At 39.5% G+C, this 20,086-nt stretch overlaps 1 protein-coding gene across 1 annotated transcript in view; it reads right to left on the bottom strand.

The window, feature by feature from the left end:
• Positions 1-20,086, bottom strand: part of LOC137923432 (fibrillin-2-like) — a 116,755-nt gene that overhangs the window by 5,906 nt on the left and 90,763 nt on the right. Inside the window, exons 31-48 of the mRNA XM_068766682.1 lie at positions 19,263-19,379; positions 17,658-17,804; positions 16,547-16,663; positions 15,909-16,012; positions 15,154-15,415; positions 13,926-14,092; positions 13,245-13,402; positions 11,615-11,848; positions 9,824-9,993; positions 8,877-9,078; positions 7,766-7,885; positions 7,171-7,328; positions 6,009-6,109; positions 5,074-5,313; positions 4,340-4,559; positions 3,196-3,369; positions 2,205-2,313; positions 996-1,232 (exon numbers count right to left, since the gene is read on the bottom strand). Coding sequence (XP_068622783.1) covers positions 996-1,232; positions 2,205-2,313; positions 3,196-3,369; positions 4,340-4,559; positions 5,074-5,313; positions 6,009-6,109; positions 7,171-7,328; positions 7,766-7,885; positions 8,877-9,078; positions 9,824-9,993; positions 11,615-11,848; positions 13,245-13,402; positions 13,926-14,092; positions 15,154-15,415; positions 15,909-16,012; positions 16,547-16,663; positions 17,658-17,804; positions 19,263-19,379 — 3,037 coding nt within the window. The remainder of the gene's footprint in view (positions 1-995; positions 1,233-2,204; positions 2,314-3,195; positions 3,370-4,339; positions 4,560-5,073; positions 5,314-6,008; positions 6,110-7,170; positions 7,329-7,765; positions 7,886-8,876; positions 9,079-9,823; positions 9,994-11,614; positions 11,849-13,244; positions 13,403-13,925; positions 14,093-15,153; positions 15,416-15,908; positions 16,013-16,546; positions 16,664-17,657; positions 17,805-19,262; positions 19,380-20,086) is intronic.

Genomic DNA, 20,086 nt, shown 5'->3' with positions numbered 1-20,086 from the left:
TAATAACATCAACAATGTATCTTGTGGAACTATTAAATATTCGTATATCAAGCCGAGGAATTTTTTTAAAAATAATATGTGCATATACTGATGGTGGAATGTTTAAGCGGTTTATTAGGCAATTTTAGAGACAACACCTTACGAGCACAAAAATTAAAAGGCTCGGATGAAAGGTAGACGGTTTATTTTAAAAGTCATCCGCCTACAACAGTGATTCCCAAAGTGGTCTATATCGACTCCTAGGGGCTTATGACAACCAGCAAGGGGTCTACGTAAGCGAAAAAAAATTTGGGGGTCCATGAAATGAAAATAGGGGTCCACGATAGTGGATCTCAACACATACACTGATAGTACCTATTTATTTACATCATACTATCTTATAATATCAAAACATTTACATTATTTATAAAAGTACCTATGAAGTAAAAAATTATTAATATGTTACGTATATTTTACATAACAGATACAAAATTTTAATTTGAGTAGTTTTAATTAAAATTCAATTACTAAATGTATAAATTAACAGGTGTTTTTACTTTAAGTTTTTAACACTAAACTTCACTACAGTTAGAAATTTACAGGAAATCAATATCAGGTAAGTAGGGGGTCTACCCAACACGGAAAAACATGGCAAGGGGTCTACGACACAAAAAAGTTTGGGGAACTCTGGCCTACAACTTCAGATACACAAACGCCGTATTATGGTTAAACAGTTCTAACAAAAACTCAACTCAAGTTAACTGGCACTATCTGGGTTTAGTATTGCTTGCAGTTAAGATATGGGCACATTTATGCTAACTTTTGTTACATCAACTTAAGGGTGGTTCATTTAATTGTGCGTTAATTACTGACAATATGATTTATTTACATCAGTTTGGACTAAGACTAACTTACCTTGAGACACTAGAACATCCAACTACCTCTATACTTGGTTAATAATATATGTGAAAAATGTATGGTACGGTGTTCTGGTCATTAGAACTTTAGTGCGTTACCTGCCGATGGTGTTGACGCATCTGCCAGGCGCGCAGAGACCAGGCATGGCGGCGCACTCGTCCACGTCACCCAGCAGCACGCCTGGGATCGAGCTGTCGCCTGTGCCCAGCACGCCGCCGCCCCCGCCTACCAGGTTCGTCTGCGAGCACAGCTGGAGCCGCTCCGGGCTGCCGGGCGGTGGGCACAGCTCGCACTCAGGTCCCCACGCCACGCCCAGCGTGCAGCAGCACTGTGCCCTGAATTCAGTTCCACACTCAACCCTTCGCAATCATCTTATTACTCCAATAATTCGATGGTCGCATATTTTTATGTTTCATTATTCCTTTATGTTTTTTTAATCTGTATTCTTTATATACTTATTTCACGTAAAAAGCCAATAGAGTTTATATTTGAGAACTTATTCCATAAATGTTTAAACATATTAAGTAAGAAAAGGACCAATATTTAGCCACTTCCGCACATACAATGGTAGTCGTGCAATAAAGTGCACCGCTCGCCGGCCCGCTGATAAATGCATTTACGCCAAACAATGCGAATTACACAACTGCCACCGTTAAATCACTCAACACGTGTTTCACCCCTCCACGGGGCATTTTCAGGAGTTATGTTACACCGATTAGTGCCAAACACACAGTCTCAGTTGGCGGTGCACTTTATTGCACGACTACCACTGCATGTGCGAAAGTGGCTAAATATTGGTCCTTTTCTTACTTAGGATGGACTTCCGCGAGGTAACGCCTGATTCCATTAAATATTTAAACATATTAATCTAGAGAATATAATAAAAGACTTACTTTTTTATTTAAAAAAAAATCCAAAATATTAAACGTATATGTAAAATAAAGGCACAGACGCTAATGTAAAATACTAAAACATGCGGCTAATAAAACGCTTGTACATCGTGGTAACATATTAAGTTTTAATGCGCAGACTCAGTCTGGCTGTATAACAGTGTCCGTGCACTGGTAGCAATATCACGTCACACACGTGCGTGTATTGCACGGACGAGACTCAAGATGCGATCGCAAGATTCATCAATATGAATACGGCAACCGCACAGACACTGGCGCACAACCTGAGGATGGCAATAAGAAGTAGGAACGAGGAAGTGGTTGCACAAACCGAAAATTAAACAAGTCACCAATGATTAAAGAACCTAAGATTTAAGTTTGTAAGTAAGAGAAAATATTTTCTAGTCGATAACTTACTTGGTGACCTGCGAAGGTGTTGCCGGTGTGGAGGCCAGGAACCGAGGCCAGGGCTCCGGCGTACAACGACCGGACACCAGTGATCTATGGCATGTTCCAGTCCGTCGGTCTGAAGAGAAGCAGTTGATAAATGTATATGTAGGCAATGTTAGATATCACCGATATCATCATCATCATCATGATATACGCTGACTGCGAAACGTAGGCCCCTCCCAAAAATCGCCAGATCTCCCTTGACTACTTCGTCGATCCACTTAATAGGAGGCCCAAATACGCCACGTCTATTGACTTGTAGTCGTTACTCAGAAACACGATTGAGAATGAATAGTAGTCTAAATAAGTCTCTCTAACTAAGGCGAATCATCATCGATGACATCATTTCAGTTACAGAAAGTGTACTGCAGTACAAAGGCCTCCTCAATAGATTTCCAAGTAGTAATCGGCCTATATAGAGCGTCCACATTCTTGCTGGTTCAAGGTCTTCACTCCAAAACCTTGGGATACCAAAGTTTGTCTGATAAAAAGTAACTTATTAAGAGATGACTTTTTCCAAACTTTCATGAAAAATTTTTTTAAAGGCACGTGCACCATGATCGGAACAAGTGAACAAAAAAAACTCCATGTGTAAACACGAAACGTTCAAAAGTGAGACACTTGGGAGGTATAATCATCATTACAACCGTAGGATGTTCACTAATCATCAAAGCGACTTGCATCTAGCTTTTCCCATCATCTTTGTAATGATCTGTCCACTTCTTGAATGAACGTTTTTCGCTGCGCTTGCCGACCCTTGCTCTCCACTACAGAATCTTAGTCCCGTATTTCACGCGGTAATGCATTGGAAATTTCGGTTGCAGCAAGGGGTCCAAGAAAAAGACAAATAAAAAAAACCTTTAGACCTTGCCCATCTGTTCTCTACGCTAGAAGCCCTGGAAGCTCCACCTCCTAACGGAGGAAAATTGTGTTCCATGGTAAAAGTACGAGAACTAACCTATGCAGGCGTGTCCATCATCGCTGCGCTGGTAGCCGGCGTCGCAGTCGCAGAGAAAGTCGCCGTCCGTGTTGATGCAGACGCCAGGTGTACAGCGGTCAGGCTGCTCGGCGCACTCGTCCACATCCTCGCACGCATCTGCTGCATCATGCGCTGCCGATGTGCGCTTGTACCCTGCGTGTGCCCATGCAATACTTTAAAACATAATCTTTTCAACAAACAATGATGTTTACCACCATATCAGCCAATAGGTGTCAACTGCAAGGCGTAGGCTTTAAATATACTATTTGTCTTGAATTTAACAAAGATGACCTTTATATTATAGTCGAATTGACTTCTACATCCGTTATACTTGACTCATTAAAACAAACTAACGCACTTGTGTGTAGATGGCGACTTTTGATCAAAATCAAAACTAGTCCAAATAGACTAAAATCAATCGTTTTTAGTTATTTGCAGAAACTGTCAACAGATCGAATATATAGTCACAGATGCTTTCCTCATGTCAGCCCTATGTGTCCACTGGAAGGCATAGGTCTCAAGTAAGAAAAGGACCAATATTTAGCCACTTCGGCACATGCAGTGGTAGTCGTGCAACAAAGTGCACCGCCCGCCAGCCCGCTGATAAATGCGTATGCGGCAAAAAGAGAGTCAAGCTCTGTGTTTGGCACTAATCGGTGTCACAACTCCTGAAAATGACCCATGAGGGGTGAAACACGTGTTGAGTGAATTACCGGTGGTAGTTATGTGATTCGCATTGTTTGCTGCTTCCCACATGTAACTCTGTCTGAGCCCACCCAGTGGGAGGTTTACGCACGCCACTTCCAGTGGCCGCTCGAGAATAATGTTATCATAATAATTTACCCCGCCCACTGCCACTTCAAACGAGTCAATTTATGAGATACCACTACGACCTTATTTCCGAAACGGATCCTCTCATTTCTGGTTACTGGTCTTATATGTAACGACTAGATTTTATCATAAATCTATAAAACATATTATACTAATACCGAAGCCTTTTTCCCCTATTTATAAAATATAACATTATTTACATTTATTCTAATCTTTCAATAACTTACGTCTCCGCAAAACGTGGTCCAAGGATATTTGGTGGTGTAAGTAAGAGAATGATGGAGAAGCTTACCTTCAGGGCACTTGCAGATGTAGGAGCCGACGACGTTCTCGCAGGCGTGCGGGCATGGCGATGGTCGTGCGGCACACTCGTCGACGTCGCGGCAATGGGCACCGTCAGGTGCCAACCGGTATCCGTATGGGCACGTGCAGCGGAATGAGCCCGCCGTGTTATGACAGCGGAACGAACAGGATGCACGCCCTTCTGCGCATTCGTCTACGTCCACGCATGTCTGTACAAACACACATAGTACATCAGCTTGATCCAAAATCATCATGTAAGCCGATAGCCTCTCCCAAATTCCACTTCCTACCCATCCAGGACACACTGGGTCTCATATAAGGCACATAAAGTAAAACTATTCGGAGACACGGGTATTAAGGATAGAAGTACCTCTCACTAGCTTTATCAACGTTAACGATGGATCGATGTAGTGTCGAACCATAGAGAGAACAATAGCTACATGGGTAGCGCTAATCACACATATCCATCCCCTTTTTTGTTTTGCCAGTTTCGGTTGCAGCAAAAGTCCGAAGGAAGGAACATCGCATCACTTATGGATAACGAGGAGAGTCGCAGGACCTTTATAGAGGCAGAGACCTCATAGGAGAGAACATTAAAAGGAACAAGTAGGCTAAAAGCAACAAAAGTGTATAAGACTAATAAAAATAATTACTTAAATCTGTAATAAATATTAAGAAAATAGGAACATAAATCCTGGTGTAGTTTAAAGAGTTTTAGTGTACCTGTTCTGCGCCTTGTGTAAAGCCGTAGTTGCACGTGCAGTCATAGCCGCCAGCGGTATTGGTGCAGGTGCCATTCCCGCAGATTCGAGGGTCGAGGGCGCATTCATCTGCATCTACGCACACCAGCCCGCTGCCGTCCAGCACATAGCCAGCTGGACAGCTGCAGCGGAACGAGCCGTCCGTGTTGATGCAGCGCCCGCCACGGCAAACGTCTGGTCGAACCTTGCACTCGTCCAGGTCCTGCTCACAAATCCATCAGTTACTTCCTTTGCCACTCCCACAGAAATTTTAATATGCGTATTTATTTATGATTGTTAGCTTGTTGGCAATGTTTTTAACAAGCTCGACTTTCTCACGAGGCCTATCATAAGCGACCACATCTCTGATATAATATAAATAATCTAGAAATCATAACTAAACAATTTTTTTCTATTAACCTGTATCAGTCCAGTAAGAAAAATAAATAAATAAAATGAATTCTAAAGTAACGTAAGTAATTATTCCAAGGGGAGACGGATAGGATTTGAAAAACACGCTTCCAAATTCGTCGCCGTCGTTGTTTCAGGCACTAGACGTTCATTGCAAGGCATAGGCCTCTCTTAAAGACATCTTTAGGGGGACATACCATAATGTCCAAGCTTGACGGGTTAGCTATCGTAGTATGGTATTATGGAATGCAGTGAATGCTGCTGCCTATCCTCTTGAAACTTTTTCATGAATTGTGGCAACCCTATACAATTCATACACACAGTATGAATTATTTATGAGACTCTATTTTTTAAATTGATCTCGCGACCTATGATTTCAAGTCTCAGCCATTTACGGATTATTTATTTATTATTCTTATGGACTGCGAAAAACCTTTTTATTTATACAGGAGTCTGTCGTGACAAAGTACAATATAAATATAATAAAAACATCTAAAGAGTACTGACCTGTGTCAGATTGGGTCTTCCCATTCCTCCTTGACATATCCTTAAGAACTCTTCGGAATCAGGAGTAGGACAACGCTCGCAGTATCGTCCCCAGGCAGCCCCTGGAAATAAATAATCCTTTTTTTTATTATTACTTCTAATAGCGCCAATAGATGGCGCTTTGCGAAGTAAAATTCCGAGTGCAAAATGGAACTCGAAGAAAGGGTGAGAAGTGACACCGTCGCCACCCTGGTGGAAGACACAGAACGTCGACATATCTTCTCAAGTTATTGTCACAGAATTGTGAAGGACGTGATAAATAAAAATGAAAGGTAACAAAAAGTTTGATAAAGCGAAACCAACCAAGAAATATGATAAAAATATTGAAATATGTATAAAAACAAATTGTAACCAACTGTGATATCAAAGAATGTCGCGAAGAAAAAGAGGCAACGTGTGTAAGCACCGTGAATGAAAGAAAGAGAATGTAAGAAATTATAGTTTCAAAGAGGATAATATGTTAGGTACTGTGAAGGACGAGTGAAAAGAATGTTAAATACTACCTTGTCTCAACAATAAAATAGGAACGGAGAAATAGGAAGGAGACGCCACCAAGAAGGGGCTATACAAATAATAGATGGCGCTAGCAGTTCCTGTTCAGCATTAGTCGGAACATTGAATTGCATACAGTGGCAAAAACTGGAATACAAAGCAACGAAATTAATTCCATAGGCATTGAATGTATCTATAAAACAATAAGTCGCATTTGGAAAATTTTCCATTTCAAAAATTTTAATTTAGCAGCAGAGCACTAAAAGGTATTAATAAATAAATTGATATCAAAGTACTTATGAGAGTAATAAATGTCATGGTGACGAGTAAAATGAAAAATGAAGAAAAAGAAGTACGAGAAGAAGTAGGAGTAGCAGTAAGAGTTGAACAAAGCAACTTTCGACAGACGTTTGCTCTAAGACATAGTAGTAAGTATATTTTTACATCTGTTTGTTCGAGAATCTTCTCTTCCTTTTATTTTATTTCATTTTATTATATCGCTACAACCCGTATGTTTGGCTAAACCTAGAGTCAATTGACTGTTCATGTGAGTCATTCGTTGATATATCATATTAATTTATGCCATCTACCTTCAATAATTTACTTTCTTTAGAATTGCAGACATTCGTACCTTCAGAACAACAGCAGTCTGGCCTGCTAAGTTGCAGTGGGCGGGCCTTGTGACAGCGACCGCCCTCCCACTGGTCATAGCATAACTCCTTCCTTTCATCAACGCACATGGCACTCGCCTTATCGAACCTCCAACCAGGCGGGCAGTCGCATCGGTACCTAGAAAAGTAATAACCAAAGTAATATCATAACCTATTATTTGCATTTACCCTGGTGCCTTCTCGAGATCGCCAACGACAAGACGACGTTTATTGGTATACATCAGAGCCTTTATTAAAGTCCATTCTATATTTCATCTCACCTCTTGTCAGTGACAGTGCAAGATTATATAAAACGAGTGACGGATAATACTACCCAAATAACTCTATTGTCTAAATTACCCTACCTACGCTTTTAGATGTTGCGCCGTCAGCCCCGATCGACTCGTTCGTAGAATTCGTGCTTTGGTTCCTGCTGTCTCTTTTTTGCTGGATATTTGAACGGTAGTCACAATTTTAAGTTTACAGAGTGAAAGAGTTACTTTAAATGAAATCGATGGATATACTAGAAGACTTTGAGAAAGGATTCTGGTGGGGTCTGGTATATTAGGTACGTACCCTCCATTGAAGTTGTGACAGTCTCCTCCCGCGCATACATACGGCAGCTCGCGGCACTCGTCGCGGTCCACACAGCGTCGCCCCACCAGCCGCCACCCAGCACCACACGAACATTCGTACCTGGTCATGTCATAAGATGATTGTCTTATTCCCAATGAATTTGTTGTTAGTTCTTCTCCGCAAGTAGCGCGTAATAAACTAACGTAAACTAAGTTTTATCTGATATTGAATGATTATAGTGAACTCATATAACAAAGCTATTTTGACTTTTGACTTTGATATTGGCAGTGTATATATATATATATATATAAGTGTTGGATCTTTGTAGTTTTGGCCAGCGCCGACAGATGGCGCTAATTGTTCGTAATCGTATAAAAGCGGAAACGCGCGGTTAAATTTACATAAAAATAAATAAAGAAGCCTAAACAACAACACGACATTATTATCATTAAAGAATTTAAAAAAACACTACACTAAGCACGGCCTATTTCATATAGTAAATTAAGAATAACACTTTAGACTAGTTTTCAGTCAGACGGTATTAAAAATTTACGAAAAACCAAGAAAAATTAAACAGCTTCGAGATTATATGAACACCTTATGTAAAAGGCTTTGTACTGGCTGCTCATATGTTTGCTGCACATATGTTTTATTACAACAAGAAGAGGAAATGTATCAAAATGTTTGTATGGTATAATAAATTACCATTAAATGTAGTTACAAGTGCTATATACGACATAAATTACAAAAATCAACTCAATCTCGAAATTGACTCGCCTCACGTTAAAGATTCAATCAACGGATATTAATTGGGCGAAGCTACTGATCACCAAAGGATTTTTGGAGGTCATCATCATCATGTCAACTGGTGGAAACCCACAGTAAAGCCTCCCCCAAAGATCACTATCATGGCAGAATTTAGGCTGCCTGCTTGCTGTGACTTTTCACAACTATGACTATGCCACTGTCAGCTTCGCGAGTGATGTGCTCCGCATAGTAACACTTCAGATATGCAATTCTTCTGCGTTGGTGACCTTTGTATCTTCTCTTTTGTCCCTCCCATCACAGCTTAACCGCTTATGTCGTGTCCACCTAAAGAAATACTACTGACCCGCCGTTGGTGTTGGTGCAAGCTGGCGAGCCATCAGTGCCACAAGGTGCAGGCAGTTCGGTGCACTCGTCCAAATCTCGACAGTTCCGTGAATCAGCACTCAACACGTAGCCGGGAGCGCATTCGCAGCGGAACGAACCGGCAGTGTTGCGACACCGACCGTTTCGACACACCATACCGCCTTCACGACACTCGTTGATATCTGCATCATAAGGATCAAATCTAAACAATTATTTCGTAGAACAATCGTATGGTAATAACAAAATAGAATAAATAGCCTCTAACTAGGTAGGTAAGTATAAAAAAGGACAAAGAAAAAGAATAACAGATATTTCTTTAACCCTTAATAGCTTGATTTACGAAAGTGATTTTTTTAAATATTATAAACATAATAATATAACAGTAAAATACGTACAGACAACCTATAAAAAAAACTAATAGTAATGTGAACATTCGGTTTAAAAGATTGGTATCAAAATCGAAACTCTAGGCTATTATGGGTTAAATTTATATTCACAAAAGTCGTTATAATAAAATTTAAAATGTAAATTTCGAAAGAAAAAGTCAAGTTACAATATTAATTTATCATTTAAAAATTTGTCAGTATAATATGTTTTACCGGCCAAAAGTATGTGCAAGTTACGCTCGGAATGTTACACAATAGTATTTTTGAGTAAGAAAAGGACCAATATTTAGCCACTGCTGCACATGCAGTGGTAGTCGTGCAATGAAATGCACCGCCCGCCAGCCCGCTGATAAATGCGTATGCGGCAAACAATGCGAATCACACAACCGCCACTACCAAATCACTCAACACGCGTTTCACCCCTCCACGGGGCATCTTCATTTCCATTAAATATAGTATTTTTGGTCAATATAAATGGAAAAGTTGCTAAGTCAGTAAAACTCTTAAAATGGAGGCTATATATCCAAGTTAATACACTAACCGACGCAGTCGTTGTTGGCGCCGGGCTTGAAGCCTTCGTCGCAGTGGCAGACGTAGGAACCGGGCCGGTTCTCGCAGGTACCGTTCCGGCAGAGTGGTCTTGGACGAGAGCACTCGTCTACATCCCGGCACGCGTTGTCTCGCAGAGTATACCCCGGCGCACACTCGCACCTGGAAACAGAAATCACTACTGTACGCGACTGTACGTAACTTTGCAGAAATATACTCGACTGTACAACACTGTACGCGACTGTACTTAACTTTGCAGAAATATACTCGACTGTACGCCACTGTGCGTAACTGTACGCGACTGTACTTAACTTTGCAGAAATATACTCTACTGTACGCCACTGTGCGTAACTGTACGCGACTGTACTTAACTTTGCAGAAATATACTCGACTGTACGCCACTGTGCGTAACTGTACGCGACTGTACTTAACTTTGCAGAAATATACTCGACTGTACGCCACTGTGCGTAACTGTACGCGACTGTACTTAACTTTGCAGAAATATACTCTACTGTACGCCACTGTGCGTAACTGTACGCGACTGTACGTAACTTTGCAAAAATATACTCGACTGTACGCCACTGCGTAACTGTACGCGACTGTACTTAACTTTGCAGAAATATACTCGACTGTACGCCACTGCGTAACTGTGCGCGACTGTACCTCACTGTGCATAATTGTATGCAACTATTCGCCAACAAATGATTTCCAAAACCAATGACACATTATTAAACTAACGTTACCCCGTTTGCTTTGCGAACTTAATCAACTTCTTTAACCTCCGTTGTGAGTGTAATTTCGTAAAATCTCATTCTTTAATTCATAACTGATCTGTACTAGGTGAAAATAATATTTCTGTCAAATTTCTAGTCTCTAATTCTTATTGTTTCGGAGATGTTAAGATGAGGTAGTACGTATGTTTGTTTTACACAAAAGAACAGATATTTGTCTATATTTTTAACATAATCTGTATTGATTTAAAGAGAGTTAGCATAACCTTTTAGACAATAAATTCATTGAACCCTAGAACCGAAATAGTCTAGAAATATAATTGTCATAAAAGAGTACAAATGTGAGATATGTATGGTAGTAAATGTGAGTGTAAGATAATGTATATTAATGTACGTTAGTGTATGATAGTGTATGGTAATTTATGTTAGAGCAGAGTTCCCCAAACTTTTTTGTGTCGTAGACCCCTTGCCATGTTTTTCCGTGTTGCGTAGACCCCTTACTTTCCTGATATTGATTTCCTGTTAGTTTCTACATGTAGTGAAGTTTAGTGTTAAAAACTTAAAGTAAAAACACATGTTAATTTATAAATTTATTAATAGAATTTAAATTAAAACTACTGAAAATGAAATTTTGTATCTACTATACCACCTAAACCAATCTATTATACCAACATCCCACAACTTACACAATTTTATAAACATATGTTATATAATTTTTTACTTCATAGGTACTTTTATAAATAATGTAAATGTTTTGATATTATAAGATAGTATCATGTGAGTAAATAGGTACTGTCAGTGTATATGTTGAGATCCACTATCGTGGACCCCCATTTTTATTTCATGGACCCTCAAATTTTTTTTGACTGGCGTAGACCGCTTGCAGGTTGCCATAGACCCCTAGGGGTCGATATAGACCACTTTGGGAATCATTGTGTTAGAGTATGATAGTTTATGTTAGTACATGCTGGTAAGATATGATAGTGTACGAGTATGTTAGTGTTTGGTAGTGTATGGTGATATAAGTTAATGTGTGGTAGTGTTTGGGGTACCTGTAGGAGCCGACGGTGTTCCTGCACTCGCCGTGGTCGCAGAGGCGGTGGTCGGCGCACTCGTCGACGTCTTCGCACTCGTCGAGGGAGGCTGTGAGGCGGTAGCCGGGCGGGCAGCGGCATTCGAAAGCACCCGGCAGGTTGACGCACTGCGCCAGCCCTCGACACGGCGACCGCCCCAGCTCGCACTCGTCTATATCGCGACACAGGTGCGATGTGTTGTCGTGTTCGTACCTGCGCCCACCGACAACAACACCATACATACATTATTTATTTATCTAATACAAATCATTTGGTTTTTTTTTTGTGGCACAGGGACTTTTTAATTCTAGTAATTTATTCATATTTTTTATTATTATCATTCTTCTCTTTCATATATCATCTTATCTGTCGTACTGTTTCTTTCATTCTACAATTTTCCCAGTCTTTCTCTTTCATTCCATTAGCCATACATCCATCCTCAACCACTACATTCTAGGTTTCCTTACTATTTTATTTTGCAACATTATATATTGTTCAAATATTTAACACGTATTTTCTTTATAATTATCATCTTATATTATACTATTTATCACACTATTTTGGGTGCTACTATATTCCTTTTATTTCTATATTTTAGTGTTCGTTTTATTTTTACCTATTGCATTTATTACCACCTTCCTAGTAGCCGAGGAAGCATTCTCTCTCCCCTTCGTCTTGCATGATGGCAAATCATTTAGTTATCCAAACATGTGAAATTATTTAGAATCTGTGTTTAGCACGAATCTGTGTAATGTAACTCCTGAACATGCCCCATGGAGGGGTGAAACACGAGTGATTTGACGGTGGCAGTTGCGTAATTCGCATTGTTTGCCGCATGCGCATTTATCAGCGGGCTGGCGGGCGGTGCGCTTTGTTGCACGACTACCACTGCATTTGCGGAAGTGGCTAAATATTGGTCCTTTTCTTAATTAGGATGGAATTCCGCAAAATAACGCCTGATTCCATTAAATATATAAAATTATTTCAATCTATATCAAAATTTTGTTTTAAATATTGCTAAAATGTGCACTCTTTCCTATGTTAATAATTTAGTAGCGTAATCCCATTATCATGGCAATAAATTTTTAACAACCGAATCACGACAGATCATGAAATTGAAGAGATAGTTTTACATAAAATTCTTAGCAACAAACTCATGTAACATTAGGCATTATCTTGTTAAAACTACATATGAATTATAATCATAATCGGTCTAGTTCAAAGATAAGGATAAAAGATTAAAGTTTATTCAACATTGGAAATTTTAACAGAACTCTTATTGATCATCATCTTATTATTTTTTTAATCAACTTTATCTTTGACTCTACTCTGCTTCGCAAGGTGTTATTGTGTAGAAGAAGCATGATGAAACTCCACAATAACACATCTTTCAATAATTAAATATAGAATAATAAGCCTTTTTAAAACCACTCGTGTATAATATAACGTTTAAATAGAAACCTGAATCGGATCAATTGTGAAATGTATCCGTGTGTGAATCTAGACGTAAATACTTGTACGCAAATAAACGAGCTTGGTGTGTGTGTGGAGGTACATGCGGGTACGAGGGTATGTGTGCGAGAATGCGTGCATGTGTGCGTATACTAACCCGTGGTCGCAGCCGCACTGGAAGCTGGTGGGCGTGTCGTGACAGGAGCCGGGCTTGCACAGCTGTGGCATGATGTCGCATTCGTTGATCGGACGAGTCTTGTTCGTCATCGGGTTGATGTACTCGCCGGGCTTCTCACCGCACAGCGCCATGTGCTCCTGAAATTCGAAATTTGAAATTCGTAAATAGCCTTTGTTCAGGTTACCCAAAGAACAATGAACTATGCTCGGAATTTCACTGCGAAATCAAAACAGAAGTGAGGAGATGCGCAAAAGAACCAAGGTCACCAACGTAGTTCGTGATGAAGCTGAAATGCCACACTATTCCACAACCGATGGCCGTCTTGGTGCCAAAAGGTTCTCAAGTGGCAAACACGAACCGACAGACATGGCGTAGTGAAGCTACTCCCCTACTAGGTAGACCAGTGTCTATTAAAGTCGTAGGAGGTCACCAAATACTAGAAGCGTAAGTTAGGACACCGTAACGATCTTTGGAGTCCTATATCTTACAGTGAGTGTCTATTGGCTAATATAATAATGACGATGATCATGAAATAATATTTGCATATATGTAAATATACAATCCCAATTACTCTCGACTTGAATCTTTCTTGGAACTGACCTTCATTGGCTGGTCACGTATAATTTTTAGCAGGAAGAGCGTCTAAGAAGAAAATGTTACCTGAGAGCCCTTATCGGGACAGGACTCGCAGGGCGCACCCCAGGCCTTGCCCACGGAACAGCAGCACAGGTACTTGGTCTGCGGCACTCCCACGGCTGATGAACACTCGCCTGTCTCCTCGTCCCAGGCCATGTAGCACTGCCGCTGCCGTACGTCCACGCATTCCTCTGTCGACAACACGCAAGTTTAAATCCAGTTCACATGAGATACACAGGCTTTTGCTAAGAAATTTTATGTAAGTATACAATAAACTATAGATTTGCCAATTCTATAATAGATATGAAAACCCCTGTATATTTTCTCCCATATTGACTACTAAATACTCTCTAAACAAACACGCATTTCAATGACAGCTAGCGCCACCTATTAGCGTAGTTCCAAATTTTAGCGTCTCAAACGCCATCTTACATTAAACAATAGAAACTTTGTACAGTCTGTTATCTTATTCGTTTTATTTTTACTAAATTTGTGAGCGCTAAAGAACGCCTCGTAATTTTCTTCCAGGGAATACTTTTCTTGAACCTCAAAAAAGAAAAGGCTGAAGTCGTGAGTGTTTAAGGAGAGAGCTCTGACCTCTCATTAGCTCATGAACAACGCCGAATGTCGCCCTATGTTACTATAATTTTCCGAAAAAAGTAGTACAATATACGAAAGAAAAGAATAAAACTCAGAATTAATTAAAAAAAGGGTTGAGTTGACCTTTTCAAGACCTTTTCAAGCTCGTCATGGGTGAAGTTAAAATATGTTTGGTAAAAAAAAAATAATAAAATCGAAAATTGAATCAAAACTGTGATAAAACAGCAAACTGTAGTCTAGAAACGAAGATGTGGTAAGTAAGCTGATGCAAGGAATACGATTTGAATGTAAATAAAGATAGAGATTGTGAAGGACAGAAGAAAATTGTAATGTAACAGATTGTTTAGGATGAAAGTATTATATATAGTAAAGAATGACTTTAGCCGAGTTGTAACATCCTTGCCCCATACAGGGGGAACGAGAGATCTGCAAGGCGGGGGAGCTTTATAAAAACCTCCCATTAGTTTAAGCAACTCTAAGGCGAATGAAAGATGGGGCTACGATGCATTTTTAGGAGCCACCAGAACACCTGAATAGCATAGATGACGACTTCAGAAGTTGTAGTGGTAAGAAAGGAACATGATATTTTGCATGGACATGGAAAACAATCTCCCCTTCTTTTAAAAAGGGTGCTAGGTACAATAGAACTTACTTCCACTGGGCATTGCTACGTAACCCTCAGGGCAGAGGCAGACGTAGGAGCCGGGCAGGTTACGGCAGACCCCAGGACCACAGACGTCGGGATTCGCGCACTCGTCGATGTCGTCGCAGCGCGCCGCACCCGCCGCCAGCCTCCGGCCCGGACCGCACGTGCACACGAAGGAACCGAACGTGTTTGTGCACGTGCCGTGCTCGCAAAGCGCCGGGTGTTGTGCACACTCATCAATGTCCGCCAAAGTGACCACGTACGACGGCTGCAACACACAATCACAACCATACAAGCATACTAACATCATTGCACGCGCGACTTGATATCGGAAACTTATGTTTAAAACAGATAAAAATGATATATACGCATTTATCACCGGGCTGGTGGGCGGTGCATTTTATTGCACGACTACTACTGCATGTGCGGAAGCGGATAAGTATTGGTCCTTTTCTTACTTAGGATGGACTTCCGCGAGGTAACGCCTGATTCCATTAAATAGATAAAAATGAACTACTAATAAATATAGATTCTAGAAGATTTTTTAATGTAATAATAAATACTTTCAATATATTCCAGTAAGAAATAAAGGCTTTATAATCTTATTAAAAAAAGAAAAAAAATCAAAGACAAGCGATTTGGGCGTGAATTCACGCCTGTGGAACGCAACAGTTCTTATGGTTGGACGTGAATTAAAGCCCGTGGACAGAGAAGGTTTAATGCTACATTTTTACTAGAGCCTATCTGAAATATGTACTCACAGGTTCAAGAACTGGTTGATAGCCAGGGCCTCCTGGGCAGAGTTGTCTGTAGGCTTCGGATCCTGGTTCAGGACACAAATCACAATAGTTGCCCCAAGCGGCGCCTGAATTAAACAAACCTCATTAGTCAAATTCGAGCCGTACCTCTTGGAGACTCAGAATGATGGTCCTCGTGGTCAGTAACTTCTTAACTAGAGATCGCACGCGTTCTTAATTCAAATTTCAAAAGTTTTTATTTTATTAAGTATTCATTTATTTTAACATCTACTAGTATGCCATTACCATCCCGAAGTGATGATCTGTTTGAGGAGTCAAAAACAGAGAAAAAAAAAGAGTTGCTATCTTGAAATGAAATTTTACAATATTTGATATGTACATTATAATATCAAGCATGTAAATGAGTCAACAAACCAAAAACACTTGAATGTTATTACAAGTTTTATTTAATACTTTACTATTAATATGAGATTTAAAACTTAGAAACTTTAGGTCTAAGATATCTTGTGGTACTTTCTTAAATATTCGTACACTCAGAGCCATGAATTGTTAACTATTTGTTGTTAATACATGTATTAAATAATTTGCCTCTTCTAGAAGTGTTTGGAATTTTCTGTAATATTCTGGAAATTCATACTGACCAACAGAGCAGCAGCAGGCGGCCATGGTGCCATCTTCAGAGAGCTCGTCGCTGTCGCGGCAGTGTTCAGTGCCAGACCGAAGATCCACCTTAGCGTAACAGCGTGCTTTCCTCGAATCTAGACACAAATTTCGATATAATATTCTTGGTCAAATTGTCCTTTTGTACATGTCCTATGGTAATAATGTCTTCCACTTGATCACGACTGCTATTCCAATAGCATATAAACAAGTAGGTAAAGTGTATGAATCAGAAACGTGGTCATTTATCATAGACCATAAAAAGACTATGCCCAGAGCTTTATACACGGAGTTTTTTTTTATGGCCCCCGCTATTGGGGGCCTCTCGTACCCCTATCTTTGGTGGGACAGGAACTTTACGGGCAATTTATTTTTTCACATAGTTATTTATTATTTCCATTCTTTTCTTTCGTTCTTCACATATTCTTTCAATCTATTCTTTCATGCCACATTTCTACTATCTTTCCTTTTTTTTTCACGGAGATTCAACCAGACATGAGATCTGCAGAATAACCAAGATCACCGATGTAACTCGAAGTGAAGTCTGAAGTGGCAGTAGGCGGAGCTTATCGCTTGTGTAACCAACGACCGTTGGAAACGAAAGTGGCTACCACAACCCGGTAGAAACATCATGGGTAAGTCCCCTACCAGATGTTCCGACGACGTAGTTAAAATCGCAGGAAGTCCCTATCTTTCGGGGAGTCCTATGCCTTGCAGTGAGCATCTATCAACCAGCATGATAATGATGAAGGTTTAACACGTTCACTGCGGGCCCAATTTTGAAGAACTTTCAGCTGGTGCGGCTGAGGTCGAATCAGCCTCAAGCTGAACTTCCTAGTAGTGCGGTTGAGGCCTTTTCTGCCTCATGTTCATCAATATTTTTTTACAATATTGAGTCAATGCTTCGCAGACATAAAGAAAGCTATATTTGTCTTTGTCATACCTCATACGGTTGAGTGTAAACAGCCGCCGCACTAGAGAGAAAACACGAGTTTTACGCGCCGCACCAGTGCAAAGTTTACCATGAGGCTGAATCGACCTCAAGCCGCAGTGAACGTGTTAAAGGGTGTGACAAGAGTGGCAGTTGCATACCGTAGCAGGCAGTTCCATCGGACACCAGGTCGTAGTTCGGCGGGCATCGGCACACGTACGAACCCTGCGTGTTCACGCAAGTTCCATACTGGCACGACTGCGGCGATTTGCATTCGTCCACGTCCGTGCAGTTGAAGCCCGGCATTACTGTCACATAATCATAATAATTACAACAAAATCAATAAACAAAATCATACTAGTAATAATGGTGATAAAAATAATACTAATAATACTAGCGATAATAATATTGATACTGATTATACCTGTAACGATAAAGATATCAGTGGGAATGATTCTCATTATAATGATAATAATATTATTAATAACGGTTATTATAGTAACGATGATAATGATGATATTAACTATGCTTATAATGGTAAAAACAATGGCAAGAATGCTTCTTATAATAATGTTGATAACGATAATAAAAGTAATGCTAGCAATTTTAGTGAAACTAATAATGATGATACTAGATATACCTATAACGGTAACGACAAGAAAAAGAATGATTTTGATTTCAATAATAATGTTGATATTGATAATAATAATGATTACAGTAATAATACTTGTACACACATTACAGTAATAATAGACTTGTCAATTCAAGTAAATTTTTGACTTGAAAAATGACTAATCAAGCTACATCTAATTTTTACAATTTATTTACTGTTTATTTTAAAAGCATTTGATGACTATGCGATGATATATTAATACTTCAGTAGAATATTGTACAAGTTTAATTAAATTCAGAAAATAAATTTAAAAAGATTATCAAACAATAGTTAGTGGAATAATCGGGCAATAACATTCGAAGGTGAGATCAAATGATAAAAATGCTATGAGTGAATTCACTAGAGCATGGTAGACTAGATTAAATATGTCCCCAACATCACGAAAATGAGACTAGAGAAAACTCTGATGTTTCCAATCTTCTTATATACATGTGAACCCTTGACAATTCACATGTCAGACGGAAGAAAAGAATTATTTTGAAGTGTGGTGCTGTTCAACAGATATTATATATATATATAATATCTAGGCTAGTTTTCGCAGGAAAAGTGGAGAGTTAGATACGAAGTGGGCGATCACTAGCCCGACGGGTTTTAATAAATAAGTATACAACCTTATATGTTTTTAAACATAATCTTAAAATAAGAAAAGGACCAATATTTAGCCACTTCCGCACATGCAGTGGTAGTCGTGCAATAAAATGCACCGCCCGCCAGCCCGCTGATAAATGCGTATGCGGCAAACACTGCGAATCACACAACCGCCACCGCCAAATCACTCAACACGTATTTCATCCCTCCACGGGGCATCTTCAGGAGTTATGTCAACTGTGTTTGGCACTTATCGGTGTAACATAAAAGTGACTCTGTGTTTGGCACTAATCAGTGTAACATAACAAGTGGCTAAATATTGGTCCTTTTCTTACTTAGGATGGACTTCCGCGAGGTAACGCCTGATTTCATTAAATATGATCTTAAAAATATAGCCGTATAAACTATAAATATTTTAAATTACATCAAGCTAAATATATGTATTGATCTTGTATGGGTTTATACGTACGAATGTCTACGCATACGCATGAGAATTTGTACTTACAGTCGTCTACGCTGTCAGACTGGTATCCCTTGTCGCAGATGCATTTGAACATGCCGTACGTATTCACACAGCGTCCAAACACACACACATTGTCGAACGTTGCACACTCGTCCATATCTGCAAAACAAAATTATTTAATTAACACTATCTCTTGTTTGTTGCTTTGTCCGTATAGCAATAGAAAAGACAAATGAAGGTGATTATGGCAAAGGAAACTTTATAAGACAATTAAATTAGTATTTCAATATACATGTTCACAGTATCGGTCAGAATCGAGGTTCTATACTCAGCCATGGTTTCTGGAATTTCAAGTAACCTTAAAGATTTCTAGAAAATTATAGACCGAATAGAAGAGATAAAACGGGAGAAAATTTTGAAGGAAAACTCGGCTACTGCATTAATATTTTAAAAGATTTGACCTATCCTCAAGAGATCATAAGGTATATCATTATAGTTGGCATTGGCAATGGTGGTGATAACTTTATCTCATTGGTAAGTCAAGGAGAAAGTTGCCAGACCTTCCTGGATTACTGCAGAAATGTGACAGGAGAAACAAATATGTCAGATAACCAATAAAGAAAGGGAAAGTAAAATTGAAAGAGAATGATAAGAACCAAAATAGAAAATGTAAAAATTTGGAAAATAAACTGCAAGTAAAATAAGGAATAAAGTAAACTTTTTAACCGTATTCAGAGAGCGATGGAAAGAGGTGATGTATGGAAGAAAAACAGGGCTTGAAAAGGAATGGAAGAACATGTGATGGATGATAGAGATATCAATGAAAGACATAGAGAAGTATGAAAAAAGATTTGTGAAAATACAAA

The sequence above is a fragment of the Battus philenor genome, unplaced genomic scaffold (genome assembly GCF_028537555.1).
Source record: "Battus philenor isolate CCGP_79_NKW_IND1 unplaced genomic scaffold, ilBatPhil1.0.hap1 SCAF_21, whole genome shotgun sequence".
Classification (NCBI taxonomy): Eukaryota; Metazoa; Arthropoda; class Insecta; order Lepidoptera; family Papilionidae; genus Battus; species Battus philenor.
This window is presented reverse-complemented; position numbering and strand designations above follow the sequence as displayed.